Source organism: Plecotus auritus (assembly GCF_963455305.1).
Source record: "Plecotus auritus genome assembly, chromosome: 11".
NCBI classification, from domain to species: domain Eukaryota; kingdom Metazoa; phylum Chordata; class Mammalia; order Chiroptera; family Vespertilionidae; genus Plecotus; species Plecotus auritus.
The window spans coordinates 5,438,243-5,465,839 of record NC_137777.1 but is presented as its reverse complement, the minus strand read 5'-3'; the positions used below and the strand labels follow the sequence as shown (position 1 = coordinate 5,465,839).

General features: G+C 47.6%; 1 protein-coding gene across 2 annotated transcripts in view; it reads right to left on the bottom strand.

Annotated features, from left to right (window-relative positions):
• ASAP1 (ArfGAP with SH3 domain, ankyrin repeat and PH domain 1) overlaps positions 1–27,597 on the bottom strand; it is a 234,518-nt gene that overhangs the window by 85,593 nt on the left and 121,328 nt on the right. For both annotated transcript variants that reach the window (XM_080646797.1, XM_080646798.1), the window contains one exon: positions 199–271. In XM_080646797.1, the coding sequence (XP_080502923.1) occupies positions 199–271 (73 nt within the window). The remainder of the gene's footprint in view (positions 1–198; positions 272–27,597) is intronic.

Here is a 27,597-nt window from a genome sequence, read left to right as displayed (position 1 = left end):
CACGGCAACACATGTTTTTCCTTTTCCTTTGGAAACGGTAGCAGGGTTGGACTGAGAAAAAAAAAAAGCGAGAGAAAAAAACAGCACTTCTTTAACCTACTGCTTTTTCCATTTGGATCAAGATTTCTATAACCGCAGCATCTTATAAACAACAGACCTTGCCTAGAATCCATGTTATCTGCTTTGATGAGTACTTACCTTGACCAGAATTATAGATGGCTTTCACAGACTTCTTCACCTTCTGTAAAGCTGTTCTATCTTGGTCTAGCGCCTGTTAGAGAAAACACAGGGGGAAAAGATGTTGAAAAACTTGGCGAGTTAAAAAATAAAACCTCATTCGTAACTACATTTGTTTTGCCGAGTACCATAGCAACAGCAAGCGGACATATTTATTAATAAGGAGGCATTTGAAATGCACGGTCCTTCCACAAAGCTCAGTGTCGAGGGCGGTGGACAATGTGGTTGCTGGTCGGTTATCACTCTAAGCGGTGCTCAGGAGAGCAAATACAGGCACCTAAGACACCCTAACACCGGCCTGCCTCAGCCGGAAGGGAGAAAGGCAAAGCTTAACAAATGAATGACACAGACCCGAGAACAAAACACATCTTATCACCCGATGGCCACTTCAGCCAGAAAGAAAATACTCCGGGTGTGTTAACAAGAGTGCCCCAAGAGCTTTTCACAGCACTTTAAACTCGAGGATCGCTTTTAGCACTAAAGAAGTTTAAGACACAATACCCGTTTGGTTTTAAAATTGTTTACTGAAAAAGCCACAGCACGGAGCATGCCTTTATGGGGTTTCTCACTCACAGCCCCCCCCCGCGCTGAGATGAGGAAGCGGAGGCTTACGAAGCCTGACTTGCCCAGCGTGGCAGAGCTGGGATTGACCCTGAACCTCGTCTAGCCACGACCTGGTCCTGCGTGCCAACGGCATCTGCAAGGCACAGGCACGAAGGGAGTCTCCTCAGAAGAGGGGACCACCCCCAGCTTAAAGAGACGAGTCCGGGTTAGAAAATGACAAGACATGCAGGTTGCAGGAGTGTGTGAGGGAAAGAAGGAAATGCAAATACGTGCTGATTTAAGCGATGGCCAGGTCATTTAAAAAGCAATCCTAGCCCGGCTGGTGTGGTTCAGTGGTTGAGCGTCGACCTATGAACCAGGGGATCACGGTTCAATTCATGGTCAGAGCATATGCTTGGGTTGTGGGCTCGATCCCCAGTGTGGGGTGTGCAGGAGGCAGCCGATCAATGATTCTCATCATTGATGTTTCTATCTCTCTCTCCCTCTCCCTTCCTCTTTGAAATAAAATCAATTTAAAAAAAGAATCCTAGTGGTCACCATTTATTTTTTATAGACGCGTTATTGCCATCACTTTTTTTTTTTTATTGGATGAAAGCCCGGACCTTAGAGAAGTGAAGCAGCCTGCCACGGGTTACAGACCAAGTCAGAGAATCAGTGCCCACCCCTGCCATGTCAATCAGGGCACCTCTGCATTCCAGAAGGCACGCCCACGTTTCCCCTGGCCGCTTAACACCCCTCAGCTCCTTTTGAGAGAGGAAACAAGGTCTGCTTAGGAAGAGAATAACCCGTCAGTTCAGCTCCTGGGAGTGACGGCCACTTGGGGGTGGGTCTAAGGGGAGTTCATGGGTGGGCATCGATGCCCATGCACACCTAGCGTTCCTGACTCCAAATGAGCCAAGGGCTGGGGAAGATTTCAGCCGTGACCTTCTAGGAGACCAGCTATCTGCTACCCTTCTATTTTCCCCTGGGAAAAGCCTCAGAATTTATGTTGAATTTTTACCAACTCATCTATGAACTAATAGGGTGTCAAGTTCACACTTACTTTTTTTTTTTTTAAAGGGAGAGTGAAAGAGAGAGAGGGAAAGACAGAGAGAAACATCGATGTGAGAGAAATACATGAATTGGTTGGCTCCTGCATGCACCCCGACCAGGGCCCAGACTGGGGAGAAGCCTGCAACCAAGGTACCTTCCCTTGACTGGAATCGAATCGGAGACCCTTTGGTCCTCAGACCAACGCTCTACCCACTGAGCCAAACCGGCTAGGGCCACACTTACTTTGAAAAGTTATTAAAAGCATCGAGTTTGACAGCTCCATCACAGTTAAGTCCGGGTGACAGGCTCTTTTCACACTCCAGTATTGGGCCCCTGGCAGAAGCAGCCAAGGAAAAGGCACTTGTGAGGGCTGCGGGTTTAAGAGCGCCCAGGGACACTGTCACTCAATCACTCAGGACGCCTTCCAGCCTCCAGAAACAACACGCCTAAATGTGCACCAGAGCGCCATTCCTTCAACTGCCTGAGGAGCCACACCTGCAGGGCCAGCAGATGTCACCTTCAATAGCAGCTGAGAGAAGAGGTGGGGAACAGGGGCTGCAACATTATCCGATCTCTCAGCCCATCCCGGGTATGTTACCCCTGCCTGCTTTTCTAAGCAGAATCTGGAGGCGAAGAACTCAAAAGGCTGAGAGAGAAAGTGAGAGAGAGCGAGAGAAGAAGGATGAAATAACAACTCATCTCCAGGAGAATATGCTCAGCTCTAATAACAGAATAACACTATCCCTATTTAAAACCTTGCAGTACAGCGATGTCACCTTCTCTCCGGGACTGAAGAGCAGGGGAGTTAACCTAGAAGGGCGCTTCCAGCTTTGACAGGGAGACTTCTGACCTTTTGTAAAAACTTGATTTTAGAGAGAGAGGGAGGGAGAGGGAGGCATGAGAGAGACCTCGATCGGCTGCCTCCCTTACACACCCCCACCAGGGCTCGAACCTGCAACCTGGGTGTAAGGGACAATGTCTCAACCAACTGAGCCACCCGGCCAGGGCAGACTTCTGGCTTCTATTTCATGCACAGACCTCACAAGTTTGGTCATCTGAACACACGAAGATGACACAGGTGTTGGGAGAGAGGGTACCAGAGAAACGACCCGGACAGAAGCATGATGTGAGAGCTGGCAACCAGAAGGATTCAGGAAAATGATACAAGCAGGAGAGAGAGCAAGAATGAATGAGAATGACACAAGCCGACACCAGGATGAAAAATTCCTTCGGAGTCTGAGGGGACTACGACGTTCTCAGAGATCCACAGGAGTCCCGCCACCTTGCTCCCACCCAGGGCATTTGCACTCGCTGACTGCTCTGCCTGGAGCTCTTCCCGAAGCTACTTAGATGCCAGGCTGTCTTCTCACGCAGCCTCAGATGCAGAGCCCCTTCCACCCAGAGGCCTTCTGGGCACCCTGGAGCAGCGCACACCCTCAGCCCCCCTGGCTACTCTCCCACATACTTCACGCTTTTCTGCGGGAAGGAACATGACCACGCCCCAGAGAGCCTGCTCCTGACTTGTTTACTTTGACGGTACTGATCTCCTTCCACCTGTGTAACCTGTGCAAGGCTGAATGCCATTTCCAGCGCCTAGCAGATGGCTGATGCTCAAAAACGCTCAGGAAATGAAGTTAACAAATGACTGACGAAATGAATTCCTTAGTATTCTCAGCTCCACAAAACAGAAAGTATGCAAAGTAAGACTTGGCTTGAAAATGGGTGAATAAAATAAAGTTCTGAACTTAAAAAACGTGGCTGTCTATAATTCTTCCGCTAATGTTTTTGCACAGCCAAAGTGTAAATGCATGTATAAATTATTCAATAGCATAGACAGAATTTATACATTTTAAGTTAGTTTTGTACCTTAAGATTGGTATTCAACAACTGCTTAAAAAACATTTTATTGAGACATAATACTTACATTGAAGAGGTAGTGGCAATCCTATTGTTATTATTCATTAAAATGTTCAATATTAGAATTACTAAGTCTATGGCACCTCCTCTTCAATATACTCAAGTGGAAAAAGCTGCTCTTATTCTGGGTAGATGTGATTTTTTAAAATAAGCATGAATGTTAGGAGCTAGATCTTATGCATATACTTAGAGAAAGGAAACAATGGATGACAATAAAATAACACCGCAGAATTTCTCAGATACACGCCGAGGTGGACAGACATCTCACCTACCCTCCAGGGATGCTGAGCATTCAATGTATCAATGGACCTGGAGGAGGCTGACAGAAAGCCTTGTGCAGAGCAGGTGCTCAAAACCTGCTGGCTAGCGTTACCCTCCCTCCGAAGGGGCTCCTGAGAGAGGAACCCCTAAAACCCCGGCAGCAGTCACAGCAAACGTCTCCAGAACAAGTACTCCTGCCAGCAAAGGGATTTCTTCAATGAGAAGAATTTTCACTCACTTGGGAAAAAAGGGAGTGTTTCTATTTTATTCCTTTACTAGAGGCCCGGTGCACGAAATTTGTGTACAGGGGGTGGAGGATGGGGGGGGCCTCAGCCCGGCCTGCACCCTCTCTCAATCCAGGACCCCTCAGGGGATGTCCAACTACCGTTTAGGCCCGATCCAGCAGGGATATCTGCGGGATCGGGCCTAAACTGGCAGTCTGACATCCCTCTCACAATCTGGGACCGCTGGCTCCTAACCGCTCTCCTGCCTGCCTGCCTGATCACCCCTAACCACTCTGCCTGCCTACCTGATTGCCCCTAACTACTCAGTGCCTGCCTACCTGATTGCCCCTAACCGTCTTTGCCTCAGCTCCCTGCCACCAGCTTCATCCAGAATGACGTCCAGAAGGTCGTTTGGCTGTCTGGTCTAATTAGCATATTATGCTTTTAGTATATAAGATAGTTGCACTCAAAGAGGTTAAGTTCAAAATTTTGAAACTTAAAAGCTACATTTGTCCCCAAGTCACCACAAGGCAAATGCTCACCTCTGTGTGATCCTTTTTTTTTTTTTTAAATATATTTTATTGATATTTTACAGAGAGGAAGGGAGAGGGATAGAGAGTTAGAAACATTGATGAGAGAGAAACATCGATCAGCTGCCTCCTGCACACCTCCCACTGGGGATGTGCCCGCAACCAAGGTACATGCCCTTGACCGGAATCGAACCCGGGACCCTTCAGTCCGCAGGCCGACGCTCTATCCACTGAGCCAAACCGGTTTCGGCTGTGTGATCCTTTTAATGGGGGAAACGAAGGGCAGAGAACTTTGGCCTCGTTTTGGTTCAGACACTAGCTGCTTCGGCCTTTGGCTTGCTGAGTAGTCATGCTACCTTGTGATTGGAGCGGTTAGGTGCCTAATTCACATTCTCTAAGCGGGAGACAGAGACAAGTTCTCACGCAGCCTCACAGCCAAATCAATACATTATTTATTTATCTACCGTAAGGCCCCACAAATGACAGCGTCTAAGTGTATAATTATAATGTAAATCAGAAATAAGCCCAGAGAACAACCCAATGTGGTAAGAAAGAGCATCGTGAATAAAGGTGCCAGAAGAGAGAATGACAGGGAACTATGACCACGACCTCAACCAAGAGGAGAGGAGGGCTCGGGCTAACCATGCAAGTACTTGCTCTGAGGATCAGCAAACTTGGATTTTGTATCACTCGCTTGCGTATTCATAGTAGCAGCTGTGCCTGGCACATACAGAACACGACCCTGCCACGCACTGGCCTAAGTGTGCACACCAAACACTGCATCTACCTCTGCTTCGCCAGCGGCATGGCCCCTCTCCACCTGCTGCAGCAGGACAACAACAGAACCTTCACTAGAATACTAAGTGGGAGACCTGTACTGCTCTTGATAAGATCGATGAAAGAAGAAGTTATTCATAAAATATTAATCCCTGCCAGCCCGGGGCTTTACCCACACTTGCCGTATCTTTTAGGTCTGCGTAGCTCTGTCTCTGCCCCATTCCACAAACCAGAAGCTCTCAAAGGATTAACACTGTGTGATTCTTTCTCTGCATAGAAGATGCTCAGTAAGAATTTGCTGAATTTAATGAAAGGAACACACACACACACACACACACACACACACACACACACACAAACAAGAGGAAGAAAGGGTGAATGGATTCATTGTTACTAGAATAAAATCCAGGTCCTCACTGCTGCCTGCCAGGCCCCCTGGGGTCCAGCCCGCTGCCCTCTGCCCTCTGTTCCCACACTCTCCACCACTCAAGTCTAATCCACACCCACAGTTTTTCTGAACCCATCCAGTGTGTCCCCGCCTGGGAGCTTTTCAATTGCTGACCTTTCTGCTGAAATCCTTTTCTCAAAACTCCCCCCACTTCTAAAGGGGCCCGGCCTACTCCTTCCTGCTCTCTCTTTTTATTTTTGCAGGGTTCAGTTCAATGCTGAGAGCAGAGCCCCTGTTAATTTGCGAAGCTGAAGTGGGCATGGGGTGCTGGGAAGCGACCCGCGGGACAGCTATGCAGCCCAGCATCACCGGAGGCTCGGTCTCAAAGGGGCAGCATGGACGGGCTGCAGACAGGCAGCGGCAGCTCACAGGAGAGGAAGTGAAGATGTTATCGCTTGTTAATTTCAAGATGAATGTGAACTGAATGCGGCTGCTACACAAGGGGAAATGATCACCTAAAAATTTTTTGATTTGCATAATGAAACCAAAAATGGAAAGTTAACGTGTCCTCCACAAATTCGGGTTTTAAGCCGGTTGAGCTATTTTAGACTCTACAAAGGGTCCTTCAGACTCAGGGTCTCCTGTGTCCACACAAGTTCAATCAGAAACATCTGCGCTACCTATGGCTGCATGGTTGCATGGGGTGGAATTTAACCTAAAGACAGCAAAGGTCTGTAGATGCTGAACTACTATGGTCTGGGCCCCATAGAGAACTTACTTCCCAGCAAAGATTCCATGTGGCACCTTCAGGAACACATCTTGAACATTCTGAGGACAGATTCCATCCAGGCATGAAAACACCACCCACCTATCAAACTCCCCAAAGCAAAGGAAAGGCACCACAGAGAACGGTAACCCACAAGAGTCCACTTTCCTGCGTTCGCAGGCACTGCTGGCGGGTGTGTGCACATCTGGAGGGCAGGAACCACGCTAGGCCCGGAGCAGGGGCTCAGTAACATCAGGCAAATGAACCTGGCCCACAGGAGGTCACTCAAGTGTTTAGACCCTGCCGAGGACGGTGCGGGGTGGAGAGGAGCACCCACAGATGGGGCTGGCCATTCACAGATATCTCCTGCACCCACACGCCGAGGCCCACACTAGCTGCGGAGATACCTGGTGAAGACAAGACACCTTCCTTCTTCAAAGTGGGAGACAGAAAGCAAGCAAGTACACACGGATATTCCCGAGAAGAGAGATGCTTGGTGCTCAGAAGCACCAAGGAGACCAGGTGCCTGGAGCACGTGGCCACGTGGAAGATAAAGAGATGGGCAGGGGCCAGGTCATGCTGGGAGGAGAGGCCGTGGACAGGAGCTTGCTTAATTCTGAAGGCAATGGTTCGTGAAGACAGAGCCTCCGGGGTTTTGGAAGAACGTGGTGACTCGTCCTGACCTAGCTTCAAAATAGTGACTCTGCTGATGTGCTGGGAACGGCAGGTAAAGGAACAAGGCTGGAACGGGAAGAGCCCACGAGCTAGGTATTTCACAAGGAGAACTTCTCTTAAGAATTTCTGTGGCTCAATACACTTCCTCCCCCTGGACCACACCCCAGACTTCAGGCTTCCTCCAAAAATATGCCTGTCTCCTCCACACCCATGCAAGTACCTCAGAGGATGGATCAGGAAGCTTGGCCGGACCTGAGGTCACGTTCCTCTTGCTTAACCCTCTGTGCCCAACAAGCCACTAAATCCGCCAATTCCCCCTCCCAGCACGGTGAAGGCCATCGCAACAGCTCCCGCCTTCAGGACCCGATGCTGCCCAGCCAGAGCCTGGCTCCAGCTCCGGGCTGTTCCCATGTTCCCTCCACACCCCTGCCTACTCTGCCTTTCCCTCTACTGAAAGCCCACCCAGAGCTGATAGAGCCCGTCCCCACCTCACCCCAGCCGCTTCCCAGACTCCCTTCTGCATGTCCTCTGACCTTTCTCTTATATCCAAATTCACGGTGCCCCACGCCCAGGGCCACCTTCTGGCCGTTGTGGCTCTATTTGTGTTGATTCCAGGAGCTAGAATTCTCTTTTCTCAACAACCTCCTGCCTTTGGCATTGTCTTCGCCACTTCCTTACCCATCTTACAGACCCAGGCTCAACCTGTAAGACTGGGCTCTATCACGTCTCCTGCAAAATCGCACCGTCCTGCTGCGAACGCCTTTCTTCATTCCCAACGACTGTTTCTTATATCCCTACCTCCGACAGATGGTAGCAAATAGCCTTCTAAGATGCCACCTATGTACTCCGTTCCTTTCCCCCTTGTGGAGCCAGCCTTCTGACCCCTCCCCAGGACTTCACTGATCGGGGTCACCAGGCACCCCAATCCGACTCTGCTCATCAGACCTGGCAGGTTCCCAGCTCCCTGATCTGTAAGTTTGGAAAACTGGACCAATCTGCAGTTCCTCCTGGCTCTGATTTTCTGAAAATCAAACATTTTTTTGTCTTGGAGATATTATGTGTACTGCTTCAACTAAGCCTGTTAGCAGGTTAGGTTTTGTTTCAAATGGAAGACATTTTAATTTCCTGAAAGTGACACAGTGCATCAACAGTGAAAGGCTCCAGGGAAGGATCTTACATACGATCCCTATGCAAAAAGGGTCAACCACAGCTCTGGCCTCACATTCTAATCCCAGCCACTTCTGCATCCCTGTGTCACATCCTGTCCTCCAAGACACATTTCCAAAAGTTCATCTCGAATTTTGTTATCGAAAGACTCTATCAAGCATATAAACAAGCACTAATAATGCTTTTTTGCAGGTGAAGAAACTGAGCCAGAACAAGTCCCCAGGGCCAGAAAACGAGTAAAGGATTTCAGCCGGCTTCTCAGCCCGAGAAGTCTAACTCCAAAGTCTGTGTTCTTTCCGCCACACCCGATGGCCTCTCCATTTATCAACCACGCTTTCCTCCACGCATTATCATGCCCAGTATGCCCGGCGCTGAGCTCTGTACAGGTGAGGTGGCCCATCTCCCGGTTTGCGGAGGACAGACGTTGGAAAGGAATACAAGTCATGATCCGATGGTGACATCTGTGTCTCGGTTGAGGTTAGACCTCCTGTGTGTTCTCCAAAGGAAACCTCAGAGCTGCTGCCTGCGGGTCTGGTCAGCATTAAGTGCTGCCTTTTATTAAGAAAGACAGACTTCATTCCACAGAGGAGACCCAGGAAACCCCAGCGACACATCTGCATGGAGACTTCTGAAAACGAAGAATCGCTTCCCATGAAAAACATGATCGCTGAAAAGACTAATTTACTATTAAAAAACACAATGAGATGAACTACAGTGGCATTTCCGATCCTGTGAGCTGGAGAAAACTGTTTCAGAGAGAGGCTGGCAGTCTTGTGGAGGAAAGGGAGGCAGAGACAAATCTGTGTAGCACACCACATGCTAACGACAGCTCTCCTCTGGGTCCCCACCGCACAGCGAATAGGAAAGACTGGGAGAGTTCGGGGAAATGTGTATCAATCTATAACCCAACAAGCCACAACGAAAATAACTTAAATGATTAATTAAAATCAGAATACTTTTTTTTTTCTACCTGCAGAACAATGTTGGTGCATCAATATAGGAAACTCTGTATTTAAAAAAGAAATCTGCTCTAGCTGGTTTGGCTCAGTGGATAGAGCGTCGGCCTGCGGACTAAAGGGTCCCAGGTTCGATTCCAGTCAAGGGCATGTACCTTGGTTGCGGGCACATCCCCAGTAGGGGGTGTGCAGGAGGCAGCTGATCGATGTTTCTCTCTCATCGATGTTTCTAACTTTCTATCCCTCTCCCTTCCTGTCTGTAAAAATCAATAAAATATATTAAAAATAAATAAATAAATAAAAAAGAAATCTAACAAAGTTAAACCTAAAAAACCATACTAGGTATATCACTTAAAGAGACCTAATGATTTTCTAATGTCAACAACAGACACCATCAGGATAAAGAGAAATTACTTCAATCAATATTTAACAAAGCCAAGATAGAAGAACTAAGAGGAAAACACAACTGCAACAAAAACAACAGAAGAAGTTGGCATCTGTAATTAGTTTGTGGAATTCTTGCTTTGCTGGTATAGAGATCTAGAAGAGTAAGGACAAAAGACATCAATACGAGAAACTGAAAACAGTTTGAAATAATTTCAATCACACAGATGATGTTTAAATTCCAACTAAAATAATACTGAAGTGTCTTTTTATCCTCCCATGGCTGTGAAAAACAGGAAAAGTCATAAAAACAAGGAATGGAGATACTTCAGAGAAACATCACAATTCATAGAAAGGACAAATTGTGTCCCAGTCACAAAACTGCTCTTCCATTTCACCCAGTAATCCCTCTCGCTCCTGTCAAAACTACCACCACTCACTCCCTCAACAAGAAACAAAAAGGAGATACTATAAAACACGTCAGCAGGTTTTACAGCATAAAAAGTTAGAAATAACCTAGACCCAGTTATTTGGCAAAATAAAACAGGAAAAAAATAGGGGGCTTAGAATATGATCCCTAAAAATTATATATGCAATTAGAAAGGTAAGAACGGCCGTTTACAAGGGATCTATTATGTGATATATGTGCAAATGCTATGAAACACCTTTTAGAACTTAAAAGCACAACCTATATAATAAAAGCTCAATATGCAAATCGACCGAATGGCGGAACGACCGGTTGCTATGACGCGCATTGACCACCAGGGGGCAGACGCTCAACACAGGAGTTGCCCCCAGCTTGCAGGCCCCAGGCCAGCTAAGGTGGGTGCCAGCGGGGGTCCCCCTGATCGCCCCACCGGTCGCCTTGCAGATCAGCCCTGATCGCCGGCCAGGCCTAGGGACCCTACCTGTGTACCAGGCCTCTAGTATATTATAAAGATATGAATTATGCAGCAATGTAAAGTTTAGAGAGATACACAGAGATGTTTAAAAGCAGTTGCTAGCTGGGACTGTTATAATTAGAAAATTGCTTTCTTTTAAAGTAATTCCCTTATACAATACCATAAGGTTGGCTTAGTGTTAAAATTTTTAAAGACTATCTTGTAACACAGTCAATGTCTGCTTTTTCCTCAGCAATTGCAAGAGACCCAACAAGATGTTAACTTTCATAGAAAATGAGGAAGAAATAGTACATACTCTCAGTAATTTCCTTGTTGCCTTGCAAACTGTACATTTAAAAAATTAGTAGAATATTGTGTTTCAAGAGCTCCTGTCTGGGCCAAATAGAAAACAGTAATCACAGCAATTACCTTGGGAACCTCTAATTTCTGCCGTAGTTCTAAAGTTCGGCGTGGCACACCCACCCACAAGTACCACGGCCTTTTCATCATGAAGCAATTTCAGCTCCACGCTTAGGAAAATAATAATTATAGGTAGAATGAGGTATTTAAAGACCAAAAAAAGTTATGAATACACCATTCCCATATTATATCATAATGAGAGTTCCTTAAAAGAATTAAAACCCAGACCAGAAAGGAGTTTCCTGAGTCACATCTTTTCAGGATCTTTAGTATTTATCCCACCTCCTAATAGAACAGCTTTTGCTGGAAACAGGAACCAATGAGCTAGTTAGTTAGTCTTTTAGCAACAGATGAGGAACCAGTAAGCTAGTCTTTTAGCTCCCTGCCAGCTCTGAGGCTCTATAATGTCCCACTAAACCTGTATGTCTTGACCCAATGAGTCAAAATACAGTACTGATGGCTTAGATGCAGGGGTCCTCAAACTTTTTAAACAGGGGCCAGTTCCCTGTCCCTCAGACCGTGGGAGGGCCGGACTATAGTTTAAAAAAAAAAACTATGAACACATTCCTATGCGCACTGCGGGCCCGGGATGAGTCGGCTGCTAAGCAGGACAGGCAGCGGCACCTGGCGGGCCGGATAAATGTCCTCAGCGGGTCACATGTGGCCCGCGGGCCGTAGTTTGAGGACCCCTGGTAGAGTCACTTAAGCTTAATCACACAATTTTATCTAAAATCGAGAATCACGTGACTGCCGACCAGGTGCTGGGATTTAAACATGGTGGCTAAGAGCACAGAATCTGGGGCTCCGCTCCTAACTAACCACATGACGGGGCCCAGTTACTGAGCCCAGCTGTGCCTGTTTCCTCCTCAGTGACCCATCTCACAGCCTCGTGGATTAAGGGAGCTAACCACGTAAACGAAGGCAACCCTCGACGAGCCTCAGCGAGAATGTGCAGGGCAGGCACTTTGATTTATTGTTTTCTAAGGTTCCCAAGAGACACGGAGTCAGCAGGAACCATGTTCCATGGCTGCCGGTGTTCTCTGGAAGGAAAAGGAAAGGGATGTGTAGCTCTAGAACCATCCCCTCTTCAGATGGCGATCTCCCTGGAATGTACACCACAGCCCACGGTGGTGTGGGAAGAAAAACATGAGAACTTCTCTTTGCAGTTTATGTTTTGTAACTATGTAATATTGGTATGGGAAAGTGTGTGTGTGTGTGCTCAGAAAGGTTTTATAAATGAGCTGCGCGAAACCACTGCTGTGCGTGGACACCAGGTATTCCTTCTCTTAGCTATGAGCTGCCCTGTGGGAAATGCACACCGAGATGGCGGGAATGCAGCCCAGGAGCTGTCTGCTGCCTGTCCAGAGATGACCCCACTGTCCAGTGCTCAGAAGGACACTGACAGTCGCCCGTGGGTGTTTTTCCAGTAGCAGCAACCACTCTACAGCCACCAACACCGCCACCGGTGCTTTGGGGCGGTATCAAGTGGCATTCATGTTACTCCCAAATAAGACAGCACGCCTATTTCCTCCTCACTGATACTGCTTGCATCGGCCTTGCCCCGATGCCCAAATCCCATCACCATCTTTCCTTTCTGAGGAAATGAGGCTCAGGGAGACCAGGCTTTCTAAGCCCATTGGGTAATAAGCATTGTCTCAAGACTCACGTCTCCCAAGTCAACATCGATGCTTTAAAAACACAATTCTGTTCACAGGTGTTCCATAACCTTAATGCTACTTCACTGCTAAAAGCAATAAAAGAAGGTATTTCTCCCCAGGCTGGTGTCTCCTGCCGCAAGGCACTCAGAACGTCTGCTTTACTGGCAAAAAGGAAAACGTCAGAACATTCTGGTTTTGGTTAACATGATACGAAGCAAATGAAAAATAGAAGTTGTACACTTTACCCGTAATTCCATGACTCTAAAACCATTTTTATCTTGACTTCATGTAGATGAGTCCTATGTAACTAGGGAGGTTTCCCACGTGGTCTGTATTCTGCTTTTTTCACTTAACACTATTCCGCTGCCCAGCATTCCAGCACTCTGGGATGTCAGCTGAAAGGTAACCTAAGGGCCAGTGTTTTCACTTTCATAATGAAAGTATTTACTGTTTGTAAGACCACCTGTTCGGCAAGTCTGTCAAAGAATCAAGTTTCTTTGAAATAAGGGCAGTTTTAAGTTGTGGATGTTTCTAAACTTGATGATAAAGGACCAGCAGGCACTGATGATACCTTATAGTCTAGTGCGTTAAAAATTCACATGCCCCCAAGTCACAACACTGACAAACGGTCTTAGGTTTTTCTCTTCTAAAAAGCTATCACACGCCAGAAATGTCACAAAGATCTAAGGAATCCTCTTGCAAATTACAGTTGAGTGCAATTCAGGATAGTGGTTAACGCAGAGTAGGCATCTTAAAGGTACAACGGTTAATGTGCACCATCCTCCACTCTAACCCCCCACCCCAACTCTAACTCACACGCAATAGCTGGTCTGTAACACGCACCCTTTCAAACAAAGCTCCCTAGGGATAGCCGTAATATGTCACAGAGCCAATGGGCGGACCGGGGAGGCAGTAAGTGCTTGGTAAGCAGCAGGGTACATTTAGTTCTGAGAATGGAACTCCTTGCGATTACGGCTGTCTCCCTCACGGTTCTATTCCAAATGCAATGGTCCTGGTGCTCATGCTTATATAGATAATGGATGATTACTGACTGACTTGTTGATTTCTTCCTTAAAAACACCAGGAAATATCCAAATGTCCTCATCTCAATTCTCCTGTTCCTTTCACTTTTTCAATATTGGGGTAAGTTGTATGAAAGCATTTTCCCTATTTGTCCCATCAATTTGAAAAATAAATTCCAGAAGGGCATCTGTCCATTTACTTACGGAATTTTTTTGAATGTTTTGAAGGCCAGGGGTAAGAAGAAAGGGGGGAAAAATGTCTCCCCACAGAGTATGGTTCACAAAATCCCTGACCTGAGTTAACTTAAGAAATAGCGATCCGCCTGTAATCCAGAGAAGTAAGGCGATGACTCCCGCACTAGGACGGCTGGAGGTTTCTTCCACGCCTTGGGGTTACCAAGTAGGGGAGAATGCTCCCCTGGGATTTCCCCCGAACTCCCGTTTGTTCCCAACAAGCTTCAAACATCCTCGTATTTTCCACTCCCTTTAAACGTGTCCTTTCATTTCAGCCAATAACTGAAGTAATTTCTCACAAGTTACTGCCGAGGAAAGAAAAGCTCAGAGTGGGTGTCTGAGTGCTTACAATTCACTTTATTTATTTTTAAAAAAATATATTTATTGATTTTTTACAGAGAGGAAGGGAGAGGGATAGAGAGTTAGAAACATCGATGAGAGAGAAACATCGATCAGCTGCCTCCTGCACACCCCCTACTGGGGATGTGCCCGCAACCAAGGTACATGTCCTTGACCGGAATCGAACCTGGGACCCTTGAGTCCGCAGGCCGATGCTCTATCCACTGAGCCAAACCGGTTAGGGCTACAATTAACTTTAAACCCCGCCAGACCTCTTGCGGGGCTATATGAGCACTGCCCGGGGACGCGAGGCCTCTCCTGCTGCCTGACTGTGTGCTCGCGTCTGCGCTAGGACCAAGGAGTAGATGGCAAACAAGACAAAGCAAGCATGGCTCGGATCCAGCAGGGGTTGGGGATGACTATACAGGATTTCCAAACAAAATCAGCGGAAATCAGAAGTGCTGTTCTTGAATAAAACCTAATGAGCCGTCATGACCGTGTCACACTCGGTCTCTAACCAGCTATGCCACGTGGCCTCACATGACTTCCCAGGTTTCAGGCTCTGACAAGGGACAGGAAGGGGAGGGAGGTGGGACTTATTTGCATCTGGACAATGTTTTCCTAAATGCAAGTCACCCGCTTCGCCTGGTGCTCGAATGAACAGACAGTGAAACGAGAAGAAACACCTTGGGGCAGTGGGTGTGGTGGCCACGAGCCTGGGATCTTCCCAGTTTCCAGGGGGGTTCCTGCCTTTATGCCACTTTCACCTAACGTGAGCCCTTCCTCCAGGTTTGAGAAGGACCAGGAAGAGGTGTAGAGGGATGGGGTGCTTGAGAAATACTGGGGTGGGGGTGCTATGTATGCATGGGGGTAGGGTAAGGTGGGTGGGGCAGGCTTGGGGGAGCACAGGGTGTCTCTGATTAGGAGAAAAGACTGCCAGGCATCACACCTGGGATGTCTACATCCACTCTGGTCTGTCCAAATTGGACGCTGATAACCCCTCAGGTGGAGGCACCGTCAGGCAGCCGTAGAATTGACACAGAGTAAGAACCTTGGACAATAAAATCTCAATGCTACGCGTAGAGGAGGCCAGGGGAGTTGGGGTGGGGGTTCTGGAGGGGACGGAATTACAGTCAAGGGACCTTGCTCTCTCCCTTAGTTTTTGTTCTTAGTTCCACGACTACCGACATTTAGCCCCCCGCAACTATCACAATTCTCACACACTGTATATGCACAATAAACACTTGTAGATGAATAAATAAATATGGCTAACAGGTATAAAAGGGGAAAAAAACAAATGAACTTTAGAATTACTACCAAAAAGGGACTGTATGTTTCAGAAATAAACGAAATAGCTAGACACAGACAATATGAACCACACGTGCTTTTCTCATTAGCCATCCATCAGCACGTGAGAAAAACATGGATTTCCTAAGTTGTCTCCATGTCCCCAGGGCTGCTTTAAAAAAAGTACATGTGGGATTGCGAATAGGTTACAGGTTTAGGCACTGTCGCTCTCAGTGAGGACGTGGGTGAAAAATAATCCTTAAGTATGAAGAAAGTGGTCTTGGAGTGTCAGCTGGAACTTCTAGTTTCTCGAATGTCTTTAACCAATAGTTGGAACCCTCGCTTTCGGGATAAAGGCTATCACAAAAATGTAAAAATATTTAGAAAACAGGCTCCACTGAAAATTCGCCCCAAAGCTCCGGAGAACAGACCTCAAGTACAAGTTTATCTTCAGATGGATTATGAAATGCTTCACATTTTTTACTTCTGCAGAAGGGTAAACAGAGAGGCCTGTTCCATGACCCCATGGCCAGGATTTCCTTGAATGACATGCTCATGAAAAATGTGAACCCGTGGAAGTCCTGACTCACGGAGCCAGAGTTCGCTGCATTCCGCCCAAGGTCTGCCTTGCATCAAGAGGAGAAATCGTTTCTGGGACCAAAAGTTATCCTTAACCCTTTGCCTCAAGAATGTTTCCGCATTTGCGTAACATGGGAACAGAAAAATTCTTAGCATGTTTATCAATATACTTTATCTGGCATATAATGTCTGATTATGTGTGTGGATCACAACAGCTACCTCCAGAAAGGCCCAACTCAAAGATCACATGAGAGAGAGCCAGGTTTGGTAGCAAGGGACCACACACTTTCCCTCTGGCTCCTGGGAATGGACCAGGGAAGGGAGCTTGACCAGGGTTTCCTAGCAACCCATGAAGTGGTTGGAGGAAAGAAAAGATGAGCTGGGCCAATCAGATCCGACCCTCTCAGCAATTCAAACTAGAAAAGAGAGAAGGGAAGGTGACAGAGGAAAGGCCGCGATGGGCCAGCGGGGCCAGGTACGTGCCTTCGTGATGACTCGGACTATGACTAGGCAGTAGAGAAAAGGTATACAAAGCTGAGGCGAGTCCAGGCCAGGCAAGAGTGTGAGCAGAATTTGTATATTTTCAGAAAACAACTCCAAGACCATGTGGATTCCTGCAACAGAGAGGAATTGACAGGTCTGCTCCAACCATGAAGACAAGAGGAGAAACAGTCCAGAGATGGGAGACGCTGACAACGCCTTGCCACGCTAGCAGTCAGAAGCTGTGCGACACAGCACTTGCCTAGGACCAAACCAGAGAGGGTTGGACCTGCATTGCCACCATGTGCCCACCATCCAGATATCATTGCTGACATGTACACATAAGGAACTGTTTGACACTGAAACGGGGAATCAGAACTGTTGGACATTGAAATTGGGACTCAAACATTTTTTGTTATTATATGTCTATTTCTAGTCTGCAGAGGCAAGATTTTTTAAAGGAAAGAAAAGGGGGAAAAATAGATACAGAAGCAAAGAAGCATTGAACAGACTGTCAAACTACAGTGGGAAGGCAGAGGAGGTTTTGGGGGGGAGGGGAGCTGTAAGGGATCAACCGAAGGACTTGTAGGCATGCATATGAGCATAACCAATGGATAAAAGACACTGGGGGGGTGGGGCAGGTAAAGGCATGTACTGTGGGGAAGGGGAGGGTGGGGGGAGGTCAATGGGGGAAAAAAAGAGACATATGTACTACTATTTCTAATACTTCAAACAATTTAAAATATGTAAAAAAAAATAAAAAAAAATAAATAAAAAAAAAGAGTGTGAGCAGAAGGCAACACAGAAGCGCATTAAAGGAGAAGTCACTGAGAGCTCGCCAGGTGGTCTGGACCTCCCCCCCCCACCCCACCCCCGCTCGCCATCACGGCGCTGCAGTAAGTTGAAGGGAGCCTCTGCTCCCTAGAGAGCAGAGCTGACATGGCGCTCTGCTCCTTCAGTCTCAGAACCCACAGTATCATTAGCCTCCGCAGGCCGCAGAGCTATTACACAGCAAGATCAGAGAAATCAAGTTCAGCTACATCTCGCTCCAGGCTACATATTTTCCAGAAGAGAGTGCCTCTCACGAGTCAGGCACACACAGACACCGGATCAAGTTCATCATTGCTGTCGGCAGCCTGGCAAGGCAGGCGTTACTCATTATTTCACACACGATGAGGAAGCGGAGGTTCGGAGAGGCCAAGCAGGTACTGAAGTTAATTCCTATGCAGGCTCTTCTCGCTTCGTGGACTAGAATTCCTGCCGTGCAAGGTGAGCGGTAATCCTCCCTCCTCCCCCCAAAATACACAAGGGGATCTTTGGGTGGACTATTTCCTTCACAGGAGCAGTGAATTCAAATGACTGACAGTGTTTTCTCCTTGGGAAACCGCCCCTATGGCGTCTGGAGAGGTTGGGAACGGTCCCCTCTCTAGACAGAACCCCGAGAAGCCACGGCCCTGAGCTGGCCAGAGCAGCTGACACGCAGTCTTTCCAAACCCCACGTCTCTGTGGCTAGTGGAGCTGCCCAGCACCCTGACAGAGCCCGGGGCGGCACAAGTGCCAGGGGATGGCGCTCCCTGCCACCCACCAGCGTCCCCGCTGCAAGTTTCACTTCGATATGAAGAGCATCTCCGCTTCGTGTAGAAAATGTAGGTTTTGATCCCAAGGAGAGCACCCAAAAGGGGAAAAAATGGCTAGTGATTCAAGTGGACTACTGCCTTGATGGTCTCAGCCAAAATGCAGGCCATCTTTGGAAACCCAGTAATATAGTAGCGGTTCAGTAAATTAAAAAAAATCTACATGGTGATATTATGTGGCCCTTAAACTACCAAAGACGGCAAAACTAGACAGCAATATCCGTGCTATTTTCTAAAGTGAAAAAGCAAACTGTTTAAAACAACGCGTGCAAGTAAAAAAGACGGAATGGTAATACATAAGTTAGGTTAGGCTGGGGGGATGGAGGGTGAGCTTTACTCTCCAAATAGTTAAAAAACTCATTATTGTTAGAGGGTATGCTAAACAAATAAATTTAAAAAAAGGCATTTGGCTTCTTGGTGAGTCTCCAGTTCAGGAGAATCATCTGCAGTCTCCACAAAATTACACTACTGTTTGTCAAACTGAATTCTTTCCCCTGACAACTCTGCCAACGTTAGCTTACATTCTGCAGGACAAGAGCAATATCGAGTTCCTTAGCATGATTCAAGAAATCCGAGGGAGGACTAGGGAGGGGAGGGGAGGGAACAGCCGAAGGCTCTGAAACCACTAACAAGAAAAGTACTGTGGCTCATGCATAAAACCATCACTGGCCTCCACGACGCAGGGTCGGTCCAATAATACATTTCTGTTTCAGACTTTTTAAAAAGTGCACTTGAACCCGGACAGGCCTTGAATTTCAAACGCACAGAACTAAAGGAATGCCACGGAGGGAGAATTAAGGTCAACCGAAATTGGCCTTTTGTCTGGGATGCATTCTTCAGACCCAGGGAAAAGGCAGAGTGTGGTTGAGCTGTGGGTGAATTTGAAAGTAAAATCCGAGGTTTCAGAATTACCCACACAGCCAGAGACAGAATGGCAATGCAGGTTTCTGTGATACGGGTTCCAAATAAAACAGCCATTGTGCGACCTTGAGCGGACCTCTAGCTGCAAGGAAGCAGACAACAAAATTGTTAACAGGATGTCTTGGGGATACAGGTAGTGACAGTTCAAATGAATGTTTACACACGCTTGCAAGGTCAGCAGCAGGAAAGGAACAAGAAGGTTCAACGTGTGTCAACACGCTCAGCTACAGCCCAGGTAACACAGCTGACCCTGAACAACTCCGCTTTGAACTGCGCGTGTCTATACTTAAGAATTTTTTTCAATTGAGCACAGTTCAACTGACCTGCACAGTTCAAACCCACACTGTCCACGGGTCAACCAGGAGGTTGGGGATCCTGCACGCAGAGTGCCGACTAGAGATTCCAACTCTGTGTAAGTTAGATGCCCTAACCCCGTGCTTTTATTTATTTTTTTTTTAGTATATTTTTTACAATATATTTTTATTGATTTCAGAGAGGAAGGAAGAGGGAGATAGAAACATCAATGATGAGAATCATTGATCGGCTGCCTCCTGTACGCCCCCTACTGGGTGGGGATCAAACCCACACCCTGGGCATGTGCCCTGGCCAGGAATCGAACCCTGACCTCCTGGTTCATAGATTGATGCTCAACCACTGAGCCATGCCAGCCGGGCAACCCCATGCTTTTAAAGGGTCAACCGTATCTGCCACCTCCCAGAGTCCCCTATCCAAGTTTCACCGCGATCGATATATGGTGATCATCTCAGCTTCGTGTCAGTTCGGATAACTGTGTATGACTGGCTCTCTCCCTCTCGTGTGCCAGGGACAACTGTTTCCTAACACAGATACGTCCCCACCCGGACAGGTTCACATCAGCTGAGTCACTCTCCTGGGGAAGTGGGACCGTACATAGAGGTAGGGGCACTGGCTGCAAGACTAGTCTGCATTCAAAGCAGAGTTATTTTTAGTCTCTGCATCATTTGGTCTCTGGAACACATAAACAGGCCAAGTGTCTGTTCCAAGCCCACCCAGAATCACAAGATTTCGAGGCATTACTTCAAATTAGAAGTTATCGAACATCTAAGACAAAAGTCCCAGACAAAGTCCCTCCCCATTTGGACCCAGGCTCCTGCCTCCAGTCAGATGAATGATTTTGATCACATGTTATTGCACTGTGCTCTGGAGCTCGACTAGAATATTTCTGAGTCCACAGAACTTCACTTGATTTTAACACTTTTCAGTCCTACTTTGTGATCTCCAACACAGTCGGGGCTTTGTATGGAAAAGCATAAAGAAATAACTGCCCTCATTAAAGAGGTTCACTAGGTGAAATTAGCTGTACAGATGTGTTTCTTAAATAGTCAAAGTTTTTCATTAAAAATAGTCCAAAGCCCTAGCTGGTTTGGCTCAGTGGATAGAGCGTTGGCCTGCGGACCAAAGGGTCCCGGGTTCGATTCTGGTCAAGGGCACATATCTCGGTTGCAGGCTCCTCCCTGGCCCAGACCCTAGTCAGGGCTTATGCAGGAGGCAACCAATCGATGTGTTTCTTTCACACTGATGTTTCTCTCTGTCTTTCCCTCTCTCTTCCACTCTCCCCAAAAATATCAATGGGAAAATATCCTTGGGTGAGGATTAAAAAAAAAAAATCCAAGGAACTTGTTTTTCTTTTCCAAGAAATTACACCTTATACAGTTTTGACAAAAAGAATACTTACACCTCAGAGAGAAAGAGGGAAAGACGCCAAATCTACAGCAGCATCTCTCCCACGTCTACATGCTGAGCTGATTCCCGGGCTACTCACCTAACTCTGAAGTTCACCTTCCAACCCCGCTTGACCCACATCCCCGTAATCCCTCGGCTTTTTCTCTTTTTGCCTCCTTCGGAAATGAGGTAAAAGCTCCTAGGTTTTTGAAGTGGAACTAAACAAACCATAAACTATCAGGCTGCTTACCCACTGAGTTAAAGCTGCTTTCATTATTGGGATTTCATCTCCGTAGGTAATGGTCCTGGTGAAAACATGCATTTCACCTGCTTCTCTCCCCTAAATGACTACATTCACGTCACCCCTCTCCTGTCTCCTGTTCACAACTGTGTGCGCCATCGTGTTTGGATTTCATTCCTTTCCACTTGTTATTTTTACAATGCCTAAAATCCTCATGGGAATAAAAGCTGCGTGTCTTTACACTGAAAGAGGAGTAACAGCAGGAAGTACTGAGTTACTAAATTCTTAACGAACAACGGCTGGCGGTCTACCTTTCTCTGACTCTCGGTTTTGTAGCCCGTGGCTCATCGTGGTTGGCTGCAGGAAAGTGTGTGCCTGATGTTTTGGGATGGCCTCTTTCCAATTTAAATGTACTTCGTGCAACTGCTTGATTTATTTCAGAAAAACAACAAAACAAAAACATTTCCTCCCGAAGCACAGACTCGGGCCTTTGGTTGATTCCAGATGGTCATTCATATTCAACAAGATTTGTTGAACTCGCCCCCTCTTCTTACCCTACCCTCAATCTTACGAGTCAAGCTCTTTATATAATTAATCTCCCTAAATAGGCCCCCCTATGAACTAGTAACACTACTTTAGTTTTACATGAAGAGGTAGAGCTAGAGACATTAAGTGACTTGCTAGAACAGAAGTCGGCTGTACATTCAAATCTCACTTTTCTATTTGTTTTCCCTTCCGTCTCCAACATTCAGGAAATCGAGCTAATTGATGGTGTCCAGTATACCCTGCCATAATAAATCTTGTCTCCAACATTGCACAGAATTTAGAATGCGTATCACAAACCCTCTATGCAGTACCAGAGCAACGTAATGACAGAACTAAAATAGCAGCAATCACACTTACTCCAACCTACCACAGGGTCCTATGTGTGGCAGGGCTGGGAAGGGGAGGAAGCCACCCAAGTCCATAGCTCTGAAAACTGTTTCTCCCAGCTACGCGCTTCACACCGTCTCTCATCTTACTCCTCACCCCAAACTAGTGACGCGAGGCAAAATACAGCAAGCGAGCAAACGGGATTTGCACAACATAGAAAAGAGGGACATGAGCAGTTTTTTTCTTGAAAATGTGGATTTTTCACAATTTAAGTTTTAAAAGGCGTCAGATGACAATGGGTCTTGCACCTGTTCGTTCTTGAGGAGTGCTTTTTGCCCATTCATTCACATTGTTTGCTTTATCTGTGGAATATTACTATACACCACCACAGGAGTGCATCCATCTTCGCGTGTTTTGTAATAAGCACAGAAAGAAAAAAGTCACTATTGTGAGGTTGTGAATGTGCCAGAAGTGGAAAATAACTCAGAAGGGAGAAATACTGCCCTGTCCCTTTTAGAGAACACTGCAGATAGCGGGCAGTGCGTCTGCCTGGGATCCCCGCACACAGGGGGAGGGAGGGGTGTGGGGGGCAGGGGGGTGAAAAGACTTTTTCTGCTGTGCTCGGTGCGGGTGCCTCGCGGTATTTCTCGTGAGGCTACAAAGGTGACTTCACAAACTAACCCCAAAAAAGGAATGGCCTAATGGAGAAAGCTACAGTCCTACCACTCATTCAGCAACAAATCAATATAGGGCTTATGTTTTTGAAAAAGACCGATTTCAGTGTTGCAATCATCACTCACTGCGTTAAACTTAGTATGAAGAAAGCCTATATCCTAAAGCTCTTTCCTCTTTGAAGGAGAAAAACATCAAAAGCCATCTAAAACCCTGAAGTGGAGAGGCCCCTGCCAAGGAGCAAGGGGCGGGGGGTGGTGGTGGGGGGCGCCTGCTGGCTCTGCACCCCGGGCTTCCCCGGCCGGCCGCAGGGGAGGGAGCAGCCAGGGCTGCCCACACCGCCCTGTGGGGTGCAGGTGGCACAGACGAAACCCACTGATCCCGTCCGCTCTGATCACAGAGCTCATTATTCTCACCCCTGAGACTTGTTCAAAATCCCATGACCCCAGTTCCCTCCATGGGAGAAAGGGGGTGGGAAGGCAGGCAGAGCTTGAACCTCAGTGAGGAGACCTGGGTTCTAGTCTTGGCTCAGTCACTAACCGGACTGGAGATCTTGGCAGGACTTTATCAGTTTTGGTCCCCAGCTCCCCCGCTATAAAAAGGAAATGTTTGCAGGAGCACCCCTTTCGGTGTGAAGTCTGTAATCCACAGCACCTTAGTCATGATCCATTCTTCCCGTAGGAAGGTGCGCCCCTGCTCACACGGCTTCCCCTTGGGGAGGACAGGCCAATGACAGAGGCTTTGAGTTCGTCACTCTAGAACGGAGGGGTGACATGCCTGTCCTCCACGCATGGGAGATGGGCCTTGCGGGCATTTCTGAGTACTCTTCAGAGACCACATCTTCACTCACACTGGCCTCGGGGGTGTTTGGGGTGTGGGATGTGGCATACATGGGGAGGGTACATCCTTTTCCTTGGTGGAGAGAAGATATTATCTAGTAGAGAGAGAACCAGGTGAAGAATCAGGAAGCTGTGGCTCTGGCCTGAACCCCTGCACTGGCCACTCAGTCTACCTTGGACTGTCCGTTACCTTCAGCACGCCCAGGTTTCCTAAATGGCAAGGAGGGAAAGAGATGCTTAACGCCCTACTTGTGCCAGTGGGTATCAATTTGACACGACAACTTCTCTCTCCCAACTACCTCCTAAGCATTCACTGTCAGGGATGCGTGTTGGACATTCACACCTGATGATGTGATATTTTATTTCATTCATTCAAGTCTGATCGGCAGAGTCCATTTCCTTGGGAGCAAGAGGAATGGATGGCAATGTACATCTTTTCCTTGGCGTGTCAGTGCAGAGCAGATGTGCGCGGAAGTGGACTAAAGGGGTCAGCCGTGCTTTGCAAAGCCCACCTCAATACGGTACAGAATAGGACTGGCTCTTAGCTCCGCCCACTGTAATTCTTCTTCCCCTCATTTGTAGGTAGAACCTCTTTCTCTTCCCCATGGTTCCCACCCTTATCCTTAGCTTGGAATGGAGACTGTTTGAAGAGGCACGGGGGCATAGACTCTTGAGACCATAACTCAGGGGTCCTCAAACTTTTTAAACAGGGGGCCAGTTCACTGTCCCTCAGACCGTTGGAGGGCCAGACTATAGTTAAAAAAAAAAACTATGAACAAATTCCTATGCGCACTGCGGGCCCGGGACGAGTCGGCTGCTAAGCAGGACAGGCAGCGGTACCCGGCGGGCCGGATAAATGTCCTCGGCGGGCCGCATGTGGCCCGCGGGCCGTAGTTTGAGGACACCTGCATAGCTCCTTATTCAAATACTGTGCACTTTGTAGCAGGGTGATCTTAGGCAAGTTTTTGTGTTTTTTTTTAACTTCCTTAGACTGTCGCTTCATCTATAAAAGAAGAAGGGCTAATCATGACCATCTCTTGAGTTTTAGAGAAGGAAATGAGAGAGGCTAGGGAGCCCCAGCACGCAGGAAGGTAGTCAACACCGGGTAGCTCCTCCTCTCCCAAGTGCCTGAAACCGCAGCTGGGAGGTTTCCGCATGCGGAGTTATATTTCTGGCCCCAGCAAAAGGAAACAAATGGGTGAACAAATGAAGCCTGTATGGGGCTTTCTAGAGGTCCATCAGAGCTACAGAAAGCCCACTAATTCATTTATCGGAGGTTCCTGGAAGGCGGCAGTAATGGCTCTGGGCCGCTACCCACTTAGGCACATTCAGCGGATGACGGCAGGGTCAATGCCCGCCTCTCAATTACCGTCCCGCGGGAGCTGCGGGCTGCGAGTGCGCAGATGCTCTCCGCGAGCCTGCCGAGGAGCCAGAAAGCACTTTCCACCCGGACGAGTGGAGCTAAGTGCTCGCTCTGAGAAGTAAAGTGGTTATTACTAAAGGAGCCATAGCAGAGACGAGACCTATTTCGCTTGCGTTTTTGTTCTAACTCGCCAATGGAAAAGGCACGCGGAAAACTTTTATGACCGACACCAGCGGCAGAAGGACATAGATAGTAACAACCAAGCGGACGCCAGGTGAGCTCAGCAGGGGCCCCACAACAAGAGAGTCTACGGAGAGTGAGCAAGGACAGGTGAGTTCCCGGAGCAAGCGTCTCTGAAGGGAACAGAGTAAGAGCCTCAGACCAGCCGCTCCACAAAGGAATGGGCGCTCCCACTAAAAGACGCCAGAAGTCCAAGGGCCCGGCTGCCGGGCCTGCATTGCTATTAGTAAGGCACAGTGTCCCTAAACACAGTGAAGTCTCAGGGCCCAGCTCCTCATGTATAAAAAAGGGGGGAGCCCTGGCCGGTTTGGCTCAGTGGATAGAGCGTCGGCCTGCAGACTGAAGGGTCCCAGGTTCGATTCCGGTCAAGGGCGTGTACCTTGGTTGCGGGCACATCCCCAGGTGGAGGTGTGCAGGAGGCGGCTGATCGATGTTTCTCTCTCATCGATGTTTCTAACTCTCTATCCCTCCTCTCCTTTCCTCTCTGTAAAAAAATCAATAAAATATATTTAAAAAAATAAAAATAAAAAAGGGGGGAGGGGTATAGGGGATAAGGTTAAAGGTATAAACTTCCAGCCACAAGACGAGTAAGTTCTGGAGATGTAAGGTACAGCATGGTGTCTACGGTCAATCACACTACGTAAGGAGGCAGCCAATGGCTGCAGACAGCAAGAGGAAACCACCAGGGACCGTAAGCCGCGCTGGCCAACGTGGTTGAGACAACAAAAAAGATACAACAGTTGAAGTCGAGGTGAAAGAACCGGAAAATTCAATTCAGTACAACAAAAACAAGTTTAAAATACCAGTTCCATTTTTGCAACATGGAAAAAAAGTTTAGACACCATCTTAAAAAATGTAAGCCCCCCCGCCAATTTTTTTAAACCAAAGGACTTGCACACAAAGTCATCGACGATACTAAGCGTTCTCATGACAGAAATCCAAAACTGGTGCCACAGCACTCAAAGTCTGACAGCGTGGCACCAAAAGGGGGTGTGATGGGGGGGAAGAGCGGAAGTACAGACGCAGCAATGGACTTTAGGAAACAGCACGGAAGGGCAGCCATCAGCTCCAATCTGGAAACGATTTCTGTGAGCTTTCTCACAGGAGTTTCCAAACGTGTCCCCAGACGATAGGAATGCCTGTCTGCGTGTGTCGTGACGGCTGACTGCGAGCATTTGGCCTTGTGGGCCCATCACACGGACGGGGCAGCTGTTTTCAGACTGCAAACGGCCTTCACAGAGGTGGGCGGAAGCCCGTCCCCTCCGGGTGGGGCTCAACTGGCCCGAGAAGTAAACTCGCAGCAGGGAAAGGAAGAAATCCTGGTTCTCAACCAGGCTGAACATTTACTTCCTGCTGCCGTGAGACGGGGTCTAAGGAGTGTGTTGAAAACCTGAAGAAAAAAAAAAAATCCCAAGGCCATGTTAACATATGCAAATGATCACTAACCTCCTGAAGCGATGGGGCCCTTACCTCCGTATGATGCTAAGAAGACAGTGTGGAGGGAGCAAGCAGGGAGAAGAACTCTAGGTGGCTTCATGCATGCTTGTCACGGTAGTTACAGGAGCATTTCCAAAAGAATGTTCTGAGGCCAGGTCTGAAGTCCGTATGCTACAGCTATTTTATTATTTTAGAGGGGCGTGGCAGGTAGAATCCATTCCTGTGCTCCACGAAGAAAGAAAATGACCCTCTCCAAAAACAAATGGCATATTCTGCTGACATCCACCATGTCCGAGTGGAAACAAAGATTTAAATAAGAGACCCACTGGCTTCTGTTTCATTAGAAACATATGAAGGAAATATCTGCCCATGAGAAAACCTGCTTTGCAAAAGTCTTCCATGCAAATGAACGTTTCTTTTGTCTTCTTTCTTTCTTTGTATACATATTAGACTGACACACATGATAAAAGAGATGAGAGATAAAGGACAAAAGACCCCAAATAACTGGCTGAATATAAATAGGCAGGGTGAAACAGGACAGACAGCTGTTGTGTCGGGGTCGCCAGCATCCCTTCACCCTACCCGCGCTGGAGGAACTCAAATCCAAGTCTTTGATCCCATGCTTTAAAGTCTCGTCATAAAAGCCCTCACAATTCGAGGGCCTTAGGCACATTTCCAAAGTCCTTCCTCATCCATTAGTTGATTCAGAACATCCCTTTGAGACAAACAAGACCGGAACCCTTGAACCCATTTCATAGATGAGAACGTTGAAGGGAGGGGAGTGTTCTAGGTCACACAGCTAATAAGGAGTGGAACAGATCAGGCTTCTGTCAGCATCTGCTCGTCAGGTAAGAGCGAAACGCCCAAACCTCCAGCACTTGACTCACAATGTGACTGA